This window comes from Loxodonta africana, chromosome 19, assembly GCF_030014295.1.
Source record: "Loxodonta africana isolate mLoxAfr1 chromosome 19, mLoxAfr1.hap2, whole genome shotgun sequence".
Taxonomy (NCBI): domain Eukaryota; kingdom Metazoa; phylum Chordata; class Mammalia; order Proboscidea; family Elephantidae; genus Loxodonta; species Loxodonta africana.
The window spans coordinates 27,772,174-27,788,686 of NC_087360.1; the positions used below are offsets into that span (position 1 = coordinate 27,772,174).

General features: G+C 43.8%; 2 protein-coding genes across 10 annotated transcripts in view; both read left to right on the top strand.

The window, feature by feature from the left end:
- Nucleotides 1-4,232, top strand: part of CHEK2 (checkpoint kinase 2) — a 47,529-nt gene extending 43,297 nt beyond the window's left edge. For 6 of the 9 annotated variants that reach the window (XM_023559268.2, XM_003419160.4, XM_023559269.2 and 3 more), the window contains one exon: nucleotides 1,543-4,231. In XM_023559268.2, coding sequence (XP_023415036.1) covers nucleotides 1,543-1,632 — 90 coding nt within the window. In that variant the 3' untranslated portion in view covers nucleotides 1,633-4,231. Of the gene's footprint in view, nucleotides 1-1,542 lie in introns of all 9 variants that reach the window. The other 3 variants (XR_002787964.2, XR_002787963.2, XM_064272507.1) reach the window with 3 other exon arrangements.
- A 3,005-nt stretch (nucleotides 4,233-7,237) lies between these two features.
- TTC28 (tetratricopeptide repeat domain 28) overlaps nucleotides 7,238-16,513 on the top strand; it is a 780,748-nt gene continuing 771,472 nt past the window's right edge. Inside the window, exon 1 of the mRNA XM_023559275.2 lies at nucleotides 7,238-7,361. Within this exon, the coding sequence (XP_023415043.2) occupies nucleotides 7,260-7,361 (102 nt within the window). The 5' untranslated portion in view covers nucleotides 7,238-7,259. The remainder of the gene's footprint in view (nucleotides 7,362-16,513) is intronic.

The following is a 16,513-nucleotide window of genomic DNA, read 5'->3' on the forward strand; positions in this document are numbered from 1 at the left end:
AAAACCAGACCTTGAAAACCCTGTGGAGCACAGTTCTACTTTACCACACAAGGGGTTGCCATGAATTGGAGCCGACTCAGCAGCATCTGCATTGTGGTTGAGTTCTGTCCTTCCATGTAGGAGACTCAGATTCCTGGCCAGTGTGCCTAATGTGCAGCCACTACCCGTCTGTAGTGGAGGCTTGTGCGTTGCTATGATGGTGAACAGGTTTCAGCAGAGCTTCCAGACTAAGACAGACTAGGAGGAAAGGCCTGGCGATCTACTTCCAAAAATCAGCTAATGAAAACCCTCTGGATCACGACATTCAGATCCCCAGCTGATTGTGGGGATGGGGCAGGACTGGGCAGCAGTCTGTTCCATTGTGCCTGAGGTTGCCATGAGTTGAGGGTCCCACAGCATGGCAGCTAACATCAACAAAGTTTAAAGAAATGATGTATTTCACAAGGATGAGTTTGAAAACTCTCCTTAGTAGCAGTTGTAACATTCTTAGGAATAATGTAGTAGATACTTTGTTTCCCTTGATCTACTTTAGCACCCTTAGAAGATTTGAAAATACAGACTGCATTTATAATGCACTAGAGAAGCATACCTAGGGATTGTCAGTCAAAAGGTTCTAGGCTCTAAGTTTGTTGAAAAATTTAAATTTTGGGAAAGCAGTTGATTTAAGGTTTATAAGTTTATTCCTCTGATGTTCCTTATAAGTGTAAATTGTTGTTACAATTTTGACTCACAATTTTGACTCATAGCAACTCAAATGTGACAGAGTAGAACTGCCCCATAGGGTTTTCTAGGCTGTAGTCTTTATGGGAACAGATCACCAGGTCTTTTTTCTGAGGAGTGGCTGGGTGGGTTCATACTGCCAACATTTTGGTTAGCAGTCGCGCGCTATCAGCGCTCCTTAAGTGTAAGTTAAAAAAAAAAAAAATACCCATTGCCATCAAGTTGATTCCGACTCATAGTGACCCTATAGGACACAGTAGAACTGCCCCATAGGGTTTCCAAGGAGCGGCTGGTAGATTTGAACTGCTGACCTTTTGGTTAGCAGCTGTAGCTCTTAACCTCTACGCCACCAGGGCTCCTAAGTTAGTATCTCTTAATTCGTTTCCTGCCTTCTTTGGGTGAATGATGTCTCTCTTCTTCCCCACTCCCTCCCAGTTTTATAAATGGAAAAACAACAAAGATACAAAAAAGGATTGTCCTCCCACAAAAAAGGCAGACTTGGGGCTCTCAGTGAGAGGTATAATAGTCCCTTTAAACATCGTAATTTAGGAGAAGGCCAAGAGGAGGCCGGTTAAATGCTGTTAACTTTCAATATATATCACTGAGTGGTCAGAAGCCACAAGAGAGAGAAATGTCCATTGGATAAACATGTCCAAATTGAGGGGGTGTGGTGAGAATTCAGATATTAACAAGAAACAGAAATTCTTGGTATTAGAAGTTTCCCATGAAATGCTCAAAATTTAGCAGAAGCACATTGGGGAAATTTGATAATCTCATAGAAGCCAATGATTTAAACACTGCTCCCCTGTCCTTTATTTCCAGCCTAGCACTAGCCGAAAGCGACCGCTTGAAGGGGAAGTGGAGGATACTGACACCCCAAAGCGCCTGGCTGTGTGTGCCGCTGTCTCGTGATCGCTGTGCTGTGAGCAGTCAAAGAAGCATGTCTTCTTGAATTCTGCTGCCGTTTTCATTCCGTTTTTTTTTTTTTTTTAATTTCTATTGTAATTAAGAGAATTTCTATGGTAATTATGAGAACAGTTGTTTTTCCACAATCATTGATGCACAATTAAAACCCTCTGGAATGTGGGATTTATGCTGCTGCCTGATGGACAGGATGATATGTAGCCAGCTCTCAAGTTGTATGTCAGTTTCTTTTGTTTGAAGTTGTGTGCCTTTTGTATGGAGCTCCACCTTGGCTGTTACTGGGCAGGTTATCCGGACATAGCCCTGTCTCAGCTGCGGAGCCAAAAAAAACACCCACCGCCGACAAGTCCATTCCGACTCATAGCGACCCTGTAGGACACAGTAGAACTGCCCCATACAGTTTCCAAGGAACGCCTGGCGGATTTGAACTGCCAGCCTCTTTGTTAACAGCTGTAGCACTTAACCATTACGCCATCAGGGTTTCCCAGCGGGGGAGTGCTGTGTACAAATTCTAAAGGCCCTTTAGAAGGTTGCAGGAAAAGGGTGCAGCAAGGTTGGGGTAGGCTGTGTAGAGAGTGGCTGCCTTCCAAAGTCCTCTTGAGGCGCCAGGCACCTGGGTGCATTTACCGTAGGCCACTTTTTACAACATTCTCTTTCTCCTCCCCACTCTCATGAAGATATACTTCCACAGTCTCTGAAACCTCGGGGCAGAAAAGTTGTGAAATTTAAAATTTTTCCAATTTTAGAAAGATGACATGGCTTCTACATGTATTTTGTATAACACCCCCAGCAGATAATCAGACATGTTAATATTTCTGCAACAGATGTTTACAGTAAGACGAATAGAGAAAGACTTTAAGTAGCCTCATATCAGTTCAGGTCAGGGTTTTCTGCCAAGTGAGTTATGGTTTTCAGAGCTGTTTGGATTTCAGAAGGTCATGTCGACCTAGTAATGGCTAAAAAAAAAAAAAAAGCCCTGTGCAAAGCCCTGCCTGTGGCTGGTCTCATCTAGTTTTCCCAATGATCCTGTGAACTTGGTCCTCTGACTATGCTCATGGTGCAAGGTGAGGAACCCAGGCTTGGGGAGGAGTGAGGCAACTTGTCCAACATCACACAGTTGGTAAGTGGCTGAACTGTGTCCCAACCTGGGTCTTTCTGACTCTAAAACTAATTCTCCTCATCTCCTTAGTCCTGTATTTGAACAGACTTGGAATATGGACTCACACTGACAAAACTCACAGGAGACTGATGTCTGAATCTTGAATGCCAGTATGTTCAATTGTTATGAGTGGTGAACTGCCAAGGGGATCAAATATTCTTTTTGTCTGCCCATTAAGAGTATTCAGTCACTGCACGCTGGCCTCAGGGACAGCTGTGATCCATGGAAGTGGAAAAGGGGATGTGTTTCAAGGTTACAGATGGCTGGGCCTGGGAACCATCAGGAGTCCCGGCTGTTCTAATGTCTGGCTCCTCTTCTCTCTTTCTGATCCACTGATTCTGCTTCTCTTATGACTTTGCCTGGTTCAGCCACATTGGAACTCACTGGCCATGCCATGAATTGAGTGCCATGGTTCAGGTGCCAGTTGTGATCCAGCCAGGGTGGGGTCAAGGGCACAAAGCCCATTGCCCTTGGCAGTGGGGGCATAGTGGTTGGCAGTGTCAATTAAAAGGGTATGCAGACATTCTGAGGCCTGGCTGGCCTGATGCAGGGGGCTAGATGGAGATTTAGGTGGTTTCCATATTTAAATAATGAAGCTGAGATTGTCAAATTAGATGGGTATTAGCTGACAGGGATATTTAATGGTTTCCTGGGGCATTTTCCCTGTTGGGGCTGCATTACTGTGGTAATGAATAATGGCCCCCAAAGATGTCTTCTTCCTAATTCCTGGAACCTGTGAATATCTTACTTTTTACACAACAAAAGAAGGAGCCCTGGTGATGCAACAGTTAAGTGTTCAGCAGCCAACCAAAAGGTTGGTGGTTTGAACCCACCCAGCAGCTCTGTGGGAGAAAGACCTGGCGATCAGCTTCTGTAAAGATTACAGCCTAGAAAACCCTGTGGGGTGGTTCTGTCTCACATGGGGTTGCTGTGAGTCAGAATCAACTTCATGGCACCTAACAACAACATAGGAAAAAGGAACTTTACTGGTATGATTAAGGATTTTGAGATGGGAAGGTAATCTTGGATAATCTGGTAGGCCCGATGCAATCACAGCGGTCCTTAAAAGAGGGTCTCGCTCACCGGAGAAGTCAGAGTCAGAGAAGTAATGTGATGATAGACACAGAGACTGGAGTGATGTGCTTTGAAAAATGGAGGAAGAGGACAAAGCCAAGGAATACAGGTAGCCATTAGAAGTTGAACAAGGAAAAGGAAACAGGTTCTTCCCTCAGAACCTCCAGCCCTGCTGACACCTTGACTTTGGCCCAGTGAAAGTGACTTTGGACTTCTGACCTCCAGAACTGTGAGAGAATAAATTTGTGTTGTTTCAAGTCACCTGGTTTGAGGTAATTTGTTATGCAGCCATAGGAAATGAATATACTCACCAATGGGGAAGACATCAGCTCCTGGTCAGAGGCCACCCAGTATTCATTCCTCTTCCTAACCTCATTCTAATTTGGAGGAATTCTTTTCCCTGCCCTGTGAAGTGGGGCGGGGGTGGGGGTGGGGTGGGGATATGATAAGCTAGGTACCCCATTACAGAAGCTGAAGGGGTCCCTAGAGATCATTCTGCCATATGGTTCCTCCCATTGGCCTCCTAGCTGGAGGTGAGCTTCCAATTCTGAGCAAATGGTGCAGGAGGGCAGCATTAGTGGTGAGACAACAGTGCTAACCTGAGCTCTGCACTTCCCAACTGCCTTTGGGCAAGTTACCTCCCCTTGCTAAGACTTTGTTTCCTTATATGTAAAATGGACACAATAAGAGTACCAACCTCATATGTTGTTACCATGCTCGGCATATGGTATGGCAGCCATGAGCGTTGGATGTTGGATCCCTACTGTAAAAATGGTGTGAGGGCAGTGTCTGACCTCTTCTAACCCCACAAAGGGTAAGGAGAACCAAGACCAACACTGTAAAGCTGACTCCCATGAGGTGGAGGCCAGACAAGCGTCCTCTCCTTGCCATCTTTACTAATTCTGACACCAACTGTCCCTCACGCAGCACTCTCTACATCTCTTTTGGGTTCGATAATTCATTGCAATGACCACACAGAACTCAAAGACCATACTCAACGATTATGGGGTTTATTTTAAGGGAAGTAACAGTTAAAATTCAGGCTCAAGAACACTCAGGATACAGTTCTTTCATCAGGATATCTCCCCAGCAGTGCTTGCCTTTGCTCAAAGGCACTCAGCTTCCTCTGTCTATAGGCCGGAAAACCCACTGCACCGTCTCCTGCTGCCAGGTCTCTCCTTCCTTGGTGGTGGGCTCCTCCCCTCTGCTCTGGAATTGGCTCTCTTTTAAGGCAAAACTGACCATTCCCCTTGGTAGCCTATGATTACCCTATCACACAGTCCCACCTAATCACCTGAGTGGGAGTTACAAGACCATGGCTAGAAAGGCCATGCACAAAAGTAATTAGATGCACTATGTCTACCAATGCTAGGTAAGTAGCCAGAAGGAGCCATAGGATGTTCTTGAGCAGAAAAGTGACATCTGTTCAGTCAAGAGCTCCTTTTTGGGGACTCAAAATGGATAACTGGGATGCTTTGGACCAAGTAGATCTGAGGAATGACACTTCTGGGGAGGGTGTTGGGAACATAGGTGGAGGAGCTTTCCCAGCGGCTGCAGTCACTGCTGCTCCACTTCCTCCTTTCTGTAGAATGGGCAGGTTGCTCCATGGTAAACTCCACTGTATGCCAGGACAATGGTGCAGTGGACAGCTCTTGTCTGCATCAACCTGCACCTGATGCCAATTCTGGTAATTGCATCTTTCCCTATTTTCCTGGGGTAGGCATCCTTCTTCCCACTTCTCCTACCCATGTCTTTCTTGAGAGGATGACCCCATCCCCTTCCCGGAGGGGTTCCATATAGCCAGGTCTGGCCAATCTGGCTGTGGTGATTGGCTCAGGCAAGGGCATGTGACCCAAGTGTGTCCAATGAGAATGAGCCTTGGTAGTTTGGCTGGAACTACTGGGGAAAAGTCCCTGCTTCCTCTGGTGGCCAGTCTGGTTAGATGTGAGGTAGGAGCTGCCTGAACTACTATGTGGGAAGGACCTGCATGAGAATGAAGTCTTCAGACGAAAGCTGAGCTGAGATTAGAGAAAGACTGAGGTGGTTTGTTGAATGCCTGGGTTCAGCTATGCCTGCAGTCTAATACGTTCTCTTCTTTGTTTACTCCAGCGTGAAGTAGGTTTTGTGTCACTGTATCTGAAAGAGGCCAGATTAATACAATGTCCTTTAGGAGAGTTTGCAGCCATTTACAAACTCCAAGAGAATCTTGGAGACTCTCTCCTAGCAGGGAAAACATTCTCAGCTGTTGTTTTTCTGCCAACTTCAGGGTTTTCAGAGAGGTTTGGAGCAGAGAATGGAAAGTGAAGATGCGGGAAGTAACAGTCCCTCTAGCCCCGAGGTTGGGTGAACTCCCAGCTAATTATACCACAGGCTTTGGGAGCAGCGCCCCTTTCATTAAACTTTTAGGAGTCTCGAAAGGAAAATTATACCAGTGGAGATGGGTGTGTGCCAGGCACTGGGCTCAGGGGCTTACATGCATCAACCCTGTGAGATAGTACTGCTGGTCTCCTCATTTTGCAGATGTAGAAACTGATCCTCTTAAGTACCTTGTCCAAGGTTTCACCGTTTGTAAGAAGTGAAACCAGGATGGCCCTTTCCCGAGAGCCCTGGTTCTTACCCATTAAACAAAACTACTTAAGAGCCCTGGTAAGGGCTAGGTGCGGTGTTGAGGATTCACGTGGATTATTTCGTTGAGTCCTCCCAACATAAAGAGAAAATGAGGTCCCGGAGACCTCGCGGTAATCACGCAGGGGTTAGTGGAGGTTTGAGACTTGATCTCAGGTTCTCCATTGAGCCTGGCCCTCCTGGGGATGCGGGCACTCAGTCTGTCACCTACACCTTCCGCACGTGTTTGCACACCTCCGCGACGGGGCTCTCACCACCTTAGCAGCGTCCCTCCGTCGGCGCTTCCTGTGGCCAAAGTCCCTCCTGGTCCGGACCCTCGCCCCAGGCCTCGTGATGCGGGTGAAGCAAAAGGTGGTAGCCTAGGGGATGGGTCGACGGGCCGGGCCTGGCCTGGGGTCGTCCGCAGCGCGGCAGGCGGCGGCGCCGAGCTGGTAACGGCGTGCGCTTCGGCCGGCCGGGGCGGGGCAGGCGCGGAGGGGGTGGGCGCGGCGCCGAGAACAGCGTCCGGCTCGGGAGGGCGCGCGGCGGGGCGCGCGGCTGGGGGCGCGGCGAGTGCGCGCGTGCGCCGTTGCCGGGGGGAGCGCAGCGGTTACGCGCGGAGAACGGACGCGGGGAGTGAGCGCGTGCGCGGTGGTGCTGGTGGTGGGGGTGCCGCGGCAGCGCGCGGCACGGCGGGAACATGGCGCGCGGGGCCGGTGCGCGCGCCTAGCTGGCGGGACCGTTATCTCGAGGCGGACGCGGCCCAGGTCCCGCGGGGATGGAGCAGCCGCTGCCGTCCGCGCCGGAGCCGATTCCCGGGCCTACCCCGGCACGGAGCCGCAGGCGCCGGGAGCCCGAGTCTCCGCCGGCGCCGGCGCCGGTGAGTGCGCGAGGGGCGCGGGCCGGGAGACTTTCTTTGTGAAACTCCGTCGGTGCGGGCCCGGCCTCCGCGGCTGACGAGTGCCCGGGAGGCGGAAGCCGCCCAGCTGCCCGAGTTCCATCAGTGCCTCGCGCCCTTAGGCGGCGGAACCGAGTCCACTACTCGCCCTCATCAGTTTCCGCGGGAGTGTGTGTGCGCGCGCGCTCGGGGCGGGGGGGGGGGGCGCGGTATACAGTCGGCATCTATCGCGCGCGGCGCGCCCCCCTAGTCACGGACCCCGCCGTGGAGGCTGCCTGGGACCCGGGGCCCATGGGAGAAGGGGGCGGCGGTCTCGAGGAGGCAGGTGTCCGGGCAGCCGGAGGGGGATCAGTTGCAGCCAGCTCCCGGAGGGCCACATAGGGAGTGAGCTGCCCGCCTCTGGAAGGGAGCAAGTCTGTCCGTGGCTCAGCTGAGTGATTTTGGAAAGCGTTGCATCCACCCCAGCTTTGTGATGTGTTTGAGGTATCGGTCAGGGTGAAGAATGCTGAGCTAAGTGAACTTTGGAGGTGGGGCGCCCAACTGGATGGGATGGGATGGGATGGCCCCCAGCATTGGAGTCTCAGCTTTTCTTGAGGCTCCTAGACCAGCCAGGGCATAAGAATAATGTGGAGGGCTTGATAAAAATACAAGTTTCACATTGCACCTCAGACCTACGGACTCAGATTCCCTGAGGCAGAGGAGCACATTTTTAATTTTTTAAACAAGCTCTTGAAGTTGTTATTTACGATCAGGTGAGTTTGGGAAGCACTGTTTTAGAGAGTAAGCTTCCTGCCAGCAGGGTCCTGTTCTGTTTGCAGTTCATCTTGGTGCTTGAGGCAGTGCCTGGCCCATAGTAGATGTTCAGTAAATACTTGTAGGAAGACTAAACGACTAGGGAGTTGCCGAAGTAGGAGTTCTTGAGATACTTTCAGGAGCTTCTTGGGATTAATACCTGTCAGATTTCCTGTATATGTGATTTTTTTCTCAGCCCCAGACTTAACTTCTGTGTGTCTTTATAATGACATATTTTCAGTATGTTCTAGGCAAAAGCAGGGTGTACATTGCTTAGTGTAAAAAATCAACTATGTATACTCTAGCTAGTTTAAAATTAATTCTGAAACAAAAATCTGAAACAAAAAAATGCATGTTTCTTTTTGTTCACCATTTGGGAACCCTAGGCTATAGGATTTGATTCCTTCCAGGCAGGTAAATATTTATATTTTCATCAAAGCAAATCTGAATTGCTGTTTCTCTATTCAGGAAAGTTGGCAATTTGCTTAAACCTCTGAGTATTTGTAGTCTTTATGTGATATTTTGAAATTGAGACTTACGTTTAGTTCAAAGTCAATGCTAAAATAGAATTGTTTGATTGAAAGTTATTTGATATTTCAAGGGCTGTTGTTTTCATTAAATTGAATTTCATTTAGTTGGTTTCACTTAGTTTTTTCTTTTTGGTCTCTGGGCAAAATAAGCATGTATAGGAAGATAAGACTTGGAGTTGACGTTGCATCTGAAGAACAATTGAAAAATTTGGTGCTTTTTATTATCTTAATGTGTCATTTTTGTAGCTTATGGTTTGTTTCTTTTTTAAACTATGTCTTCTTTGTACGAAACACCTTCATTGAGATACAATTCAGCTGCCATAACATTAACCCTTTTGCTGCAGTTGTGGTGGTGGTGTGCCGACAGGTCAGTTCCGCCTCCTAGTTACCCCGTGTGAAAGAACAGACCTGTCTCCTAGAGTTTTCTTGGCTGTAATCTCTATGGAAGCAGATCGACGGATCTCTCTCCTGCTGAGCCACAGGATGGGTTTGAGCCACCAACAATTCAGTAGTTTTTGGTATATTCACAGAGTTGTGTAACCCTCACTGTTATCTACTTAGAGCGTATTCGTGCCCCATAAAGAAACCACCTAACCATTAGCAGTCATTCCCCATTCACCTTTCCTCCAGCCCCCTAACCGTTAGCAGTCATTCCCCATTCACCTTTCCTCCAGCCCCCTAACCGTTAGCAGTCATTCCCCATTCACCTTTCCTCCAGCCCCCAGCAATAAATAATCTACTTTCTGTCTCTGTGATTTACCTATTCTGGACATTTCACATAATGGAATAATACAATATGTAGTCTTTTGTAATAAAATGCCTTTTTCACTTAGCATAGTGTTTTGAAGGTTCATTCATGTAGCATTATCAGCGCTTCATTCTTTTTTATTGCTGAATATTATTTCATGATATAAATATACTACCTTTTATTTATTCATTCAGCAGTTGTATACTACCTTTTATTTATTCATTCAGTGGTTGATGGACATGAGGGCTTTTTTGGGGGCACTCTTTTGGCTTTTATGAACAATGTTGCTATGAAATTCATGAATGAGTTTTTGTATGGACATATGTTTTACTTTATCTTAGTTATATACCTTGGAGCAGAATTACAGACTCCTTTGATAACCCTGTTTGACCTTTTGAGGAACTGCTAAACTGTTTCCCAAGGTGCTGTGCCATTTGACATTCCCACCAACAATCTATGAGGACTTCAGTTTCTCCACATCCTCGCCAACACTTGTTATCATCTGTCTTTCTAATTTTCGCCGAAACCCTGGTGGAGTAGTGGTTAAGAGCTTAGCTAGTAACCAGAACGTCGGCAGTTCGAATCCACCAGGTGTTCCTTGGAAACTCTGTGGGGCAGTTCTATTCTGTCCTATAGGGTTGCTATGTGTTGGAATCGACTCAGTGGCAACGGGTTTTTGGTGGTAGGTGTAAAGTGGTGTCTCATAGTTTTGATTTGTATTTTCCTGATGGTTTGCAAATATTTTCTTTCATTCTGTGGGTGTTTTCACATTCTTTTTTTTTAAAATTTTTATTGTGCTTTAGGTGAAAGTTTCCAGTGCAAATTAGTTTCCCGTTCAAAAATTTATACGCAAATTGTTTTGTGACATTGGTTGCGATTCCTACAGTGTGTCGGCACTTTCCCCCTTTCCTGTTATACCCTGGATTCCCTGTATCCATTCATCCACTTTTCCTGTCCCTCCTGCCTTCTTGTCTTTGCTTTTGCTCAGTTATTGCCTATTTGGTCTCGTATACTTGATTGAACCAAGAAGCACATTCCTCGTGTGTGTGTTATTGTTTGTTTTATAGACCTGTCTGATCTTTGGCTGAAAGGTGGACTTCAGGAGTGGCTTTAGTTCTGAAGTGGCAGGGTGTCCGGGAGCCATAGTCTTGGGAGTTCCTCCAGTCTCTTTCAGACCAGCAAGCCTTGCCTTTTTTTGTGAATTTCAGTTTTGTTCTACGTTTTCCTTCTGCTCTGTCCAGGGCCCTCTGTTGTGATCCCTGTCAGAACAGTGTGTGGTGGTAGCTAGGCATCATCTAGTTCTTCTGGGCTTCGGCTGGTGGAGGCTATGGTTTATGTGGTCCATTAGCCATTTGGACTAATATTTTCCTTGTGTCTTTCGTTTTCTTCATTCTCCTTTGCTTTGGATGGGATGGAACCGATAGATGTATCTTAGAGGGCTGCTTGCATACTTTTAAGACCCCAGACACTACTCACCAAAGCAGGATGTAGGACATTTTCTTTATGAACTATGTTATCTTTTCATATTCTTGACTATGTCCTTTGTTACAAATTTTTTTTTTTTTTAGATTTTTTTGAAGTATAATTTATTTTTTCTTTTGTTATTTGTGCTTTTGGTGTCATATCTAAGTAATCACTGCCTAATCCAAGGTCACAAAGATTTACTCCTCTGTTTTTAAGAGTTTTATAGTTTTAGCTCTTATCATTAAATCTTTGATCCATTTTTGTGTATGATGTGAGTTAGGGGTTCACATTCAGTGTTTGGCATGTGGATATCCATCTGTCCCATTACCAGGTGTCGAAAAGATTTTTCTTTCCCTATTGAACTGTCTTGGCATCTGTATTAGGTTTCTAGGGCTGCTGTAACACCAACTTGGTGGCTTAAAACACAAAAATTTATTCTCTCACAGTTCTGGAGACTAGAACTCCAAAATGAAGGAGTTGGCAGGGCTGTGTTCTCTCCAGAGACAATAGGGGAAGATCCTTCCTTGTCTTTTCCAGCTCTCATAGCCCCAAGCATTTCTTGGTTTGTGACAGCATGACTCCAACTTTTGCCTTGTCTTCACATGTGGTATTCCCTCTGTGTCTCTTCTTATAAGGACACCAGTCAGGTTGAATTAGGGCCCATCCTACTTCATTATAACCTCTTGTTAACTAATTACATTTGCAAAGATGTTATTTCCAGATAATATCACATTCACAGGTAATGGGGTGAGGACTTGAACATATCTTTTGGGGAACACAAATCAACCCATAAGCGCACCTTTGTCAAAAACCAATTGACCATATATACGAGGGTTTATTTCTGGACTCTCAATTCTCTTCCGTTGATCTGCATGTCTGTCCTGATGTCAGTACCACACTGCTTTGTGTTAGGTTGAAAGTGGAAAGTGTGAACCCTCTCATCATAATGTTATAACGTTAAGTATTCTGATCCATGAACATGAGTTGTCTTTTCACTTTAGATTTTTTAATTTCTTTCAATGTTGAAGCTTTCTGTGTTCAGATCTTACACTTCTTTCTAAAATTTATTGCCGTTTTATTCTTGATGTTACAAGTGGAATTTGAAAAAGAACATTGTCATATTGGTTATTACTAGTGTTTAGAAACACAGTCGATTTTTGGATATATCTTTTAATTTCATAATTTTGTTGTTGCTGTCGAGTCAGCTCTGACTCATGGCGGCTTCATGTATAACAGAGTGAAAACATTGCCTGGTCCTGTGCTATCTTCATGATCCTTGGAAGGTTTGAGTCCGTTGTTGTGGCTGTCCTGTCAGTCCATTTCATGGAGGGTTTCCCTTGTTTTTGCTGATCCTCCACTTTACCAAACATGATGTCCTTTTCTAGTGACTGCTCTTCCTGATGATGTGTCCTAAGTAAGCGAGCCCAAATCTTGGCCTCCTCGCGTCTAGGGAGCACTCATCGTTTAGTGGTAGCCTATTCTAATTTTTTGTTTCAAATCTTCCCTGAAAAAAGTGAGGAAGAATAATCTTTGAAAATGTAAGTATGGACTTGGATGCAGATCTGGATTCATATCTCTAAATCTTGGCTCTGCTACTTACTAGCTGCCTGAGCTTGAGCACGTTTTAACTCTTATGCATCTGTGTTCTCATCCGTGTAATGTGAAGGGTAATATCCATTCCAAAGAATTGTTAAATAAAAGAGGACATAGGTAGACATTTGGAACAATGCCTTGAATGTGGTAGGTATTTGATATCTGTTGTTTATCTTCCTCTGTTAAAAAGTCTGGTTAAAAAAAAAAAAAACAAGCCAAAATACCTCAGAGACGAATCAAACAAACACAAACAAACAAAAAGCCAAGCAAATACAACAACAAAAAAAAATCAAGCCAAAAAAGAAAAGAAAGAGGAAATACCCCCAAACCGCAGACACACACACGTACGCACAAACCCACAAATAAGGAACCACAAACCTCTTCCCGTCCCCATCACTTTTCTATGACCCACGAAATCCCTGTGAGTGCTTAAGGAACTTAAAAAGACAGACTTTTTCACACCACACAGTTGTACTGTAAAAACCTGCTAAATCTAGGCTGCAATCTAGAGTGTTTGACAGTGTTTTTGTGTTATTAAAAATAATAAAAGTGTAATTCAGAGCTCTTTATTTTTGCTCCGTAGTTCTTATTTGGTGTGCTGTTCTTTCACTACCTATTTCTCTTAAAAGCAGAAGCAATGTTTTTTCATTAAAATTGATGGTTAAAATTCTTGTTTCCTTTGAGTGATTGCTCTTTTTTTTAAGCCTACTATTTGAACTTAATAGTACTTTTATTTTGGTGACTCTTCAATAGCTGGGATAGATCATTATTTTGTACCGGAAGAAACCAGAGATGGAATATGATCCAAATATGATGCCTGGAACATATTGTGTTCACTGAATGTGTATCGACTATAAACCAAAGAAAATAATTTTTTTACACTGTAAATATTATTTTAGCAATAACATCTTACCTCCACAATTATAACTGTAATTATATAACTGACAATCCATAAACATTTATGTAAGAAAACTTTCTTTTGTTATCAAAGCTCATCTTTACTTAAAAAATAACCTTTTATCATACAGAAATTTCACCTGCACATAGCGTAAAATTAAAAAATACTGTAAGACAAGCCACCCTACCCCCTTCCCCATAACATTGCCAATACCCAGTGATCATGACTCTTAGTACATATTGTTCTGGGACTTTTTCTGTGCATTTTTTAAAAAAGTATTTACATACATACCCACAAATGTACATAGGTATTTTAACTAAAATAAGATTAAACTGTTCAAACTGTCTTAATTTTTTTATTATATTTAAAATCAGCTGAATTTAGGTATACTTTTTTTTATATATGCAGTAAAATTTACCGGTTTTAAGCGTATAGTTCTGATAAATGTATATAGTTATGTAATCACCACAGTCAAGAGCAGTATCGAAAGGCCATTTCTTTTTATTACTGAGTGCTATTCCATTCGTTAAGTGCTATGGCTGCTAACCAAAGGGTCGGCAGTTCAAATCTATGAGGCAGTTCTACTCTGTTCTATAGGGTCGCTATTCATTGTGCAATTTGTTAGCCATTTGGGAGTTTATAGGCATTAGGATTGTTTCCAGTTTTTTGCAATTATAAGTAGAGCGGCTATGAACATTCACATACAAGTCTTTGTGTGTTCATAGGTTTCTTTTTTTCTTGGATAAATACCTGAGAGTGGGATTGCTGGATTGTATGGTGAACATATATAACCCGTTGCCGTCAAGTTGATTCTGACTCATAGCGACCCTATAGAGTTTCCAAGGAGTGCCTGGTGGATTCAAACTACCAACCTTTTAGTTAGCAGCCTTAGCACGTAACTACTACGCCACCAGGGTTTCCAAACATATATAGATACTGTTTTAAAACTCGCTTTTTTTTTTCAGTCAGTCATCCCCCCTGACTTAACATTTTGCTAAATATTCCTGTTATTAAGTACTCAGACAATATTCAAATTTATCCAATTGACCCCAGAATGTCTTTTAAAGTTGTATCTAAATAAGTATATAATCTAGGACCAATGCCTTAATTAATGTCACTTAAACCAAGGCACCCTGTTGATGCAATGGTGAAGTGTTCGGCTGCTAACTAAAAGGTTGGCAGTTAGAACTTACCTAGCAGATCTGTGGGAGAAAGACCTGGCAATCTCCTTCCATAAAGATTAAATTCGTTGCCGTCAAGTTGATTCCAACTCATAGCGACCCTATAGGACAGAGTAGAACTGCCCTATAGGGTTTCCAAGGAGTGGCTGGTGGATTCAAACGGCCGACCTTTTGATTAACAGCTGAGCTTTCAACCATTGTGCCACCAGAGCTTCATTTATGGCCCAGGAAACCATGGCCATAAATGCTTGTGAGTCTCTCTATCTATTCTGCTCTTTTTATAACTCAGAAGTGATTAGATTTAGGACCCACCCTACACTGGTATGACTTCAACTGATTGATTACATTATGGAAGGTGATTAGATTAGATTAGATTACATCCACAGGTATAGGGGCTCGCTTTCCAACACATATTTTGGAGGGACACAATTCAATCCATGACAATAGCTAACATTTATAGTGTGCTTACTCTGTGTCAGGCACTGTTCAGATTACATATGTTAACTCATCTACTCCTCACAACTGCCTTACGAGTTAAATACTATTATTATTCTCATTTTACAGGTACAGAAACTGAGACACAGTGAGGTTAAATAACTTCCTAAAGATCACACAGCTAGGAAATGGAGGTGTCCTGGGTTCTAACTGAGCATTCTGGCTCTGGAGTCTACAGTCTGATTGTAACCATAGTACTAGACGATCTTTGATTTGGATGATCATTATCAAATAGTGATCGGTTATGACTGCCTTTTGCTACTGAATGTTAGTCTTATTGCTGGAAAGTAACACAGGCAGTTCCCTTGGGGATCATGTTCATATTCCACATGAAGGAATGAATGAGTGCATGTTAAATAAGGGAAGGAAAGAGAGGTGAATCTCAAATAGATTTTATTTGGACACCTTTTATGAATAGGGATCATAAAGCTCATTTCTTTCTGAGAAGCCCCTGTAAGATTTCTTAAACTCTCATGCTCCTAAAAATTGCCTTGCTTTGAAGCACTTTTTAAAACATTGAGACGGTGATTTTCCATTGTAAATGATTTATTTCACATGTGCAATTACACTATTTCAGCATCTAAATAAATTTTTGATGCTGCTAAAGAATAATGGCATGGAAAGATTTTTCATGATTTGTTACCTCAAAAAATAAAATTACAAATTAATATGTATGGTGCAGTCTTCTTTTTATAAAAAAATAGTATATTGGCATAGAAAAAAGGCAAGAAAATTGTTCACTCAGTTATTAACAATTGCTCTCACTGGATAATGAATAATTTTTTCTTTTTGGCTTTTCTGTTTTTTATCCCTCCCCCTTCCCACCCCCTTGCCCCCATTTCTACAAAGAAAGTAAATGAGTTTGTTGTTTTTTTTTTTAATTGTGCTTTAGGTGAAAGGTTACAGCTCAAGTTAATTCCTCATACAAAAATTTATACACATATCATTACGTAACATTAGTTGCAGTCTCTATAATGTGACAGCATAGTCCCGCTTTCTACCCTGGGCTTCTTGTGTCCGTTCAACCAGCTCCTGTCCCTTCCTGTCTTCTCGTCCTGTCTCCGAACAGGAGCCACCCATTTGGTCTCCTGTATCTAATTGAACTAAGAAGTACACTCTTTATGAGTATTACTTTATGTTTTATACTCTATTCTAATCTTTGTCTGAAGAGTGGACTTCGGGAATGGTTTTAGTTTGGGGTTAATAGAATGTCCAGGGGCCATGGTTTCAGGGGTTCCTCCAGTCTCAGTCAGACCATTATTAAGTCTGGTCTTTTACACGAATTTGAGTTCAGCTCTGCATGTTTCTCCTGCTCTATTGTGTTCCCTGTCAGGGCAGTCATTGATGGTAGCCAAGCACCATTTAGTTCTCCTGGTTTCAGGCTGATGGAGTCTCTGGTTTATGTGGCTGTTTTGTCTCTTGGGCTAATATTT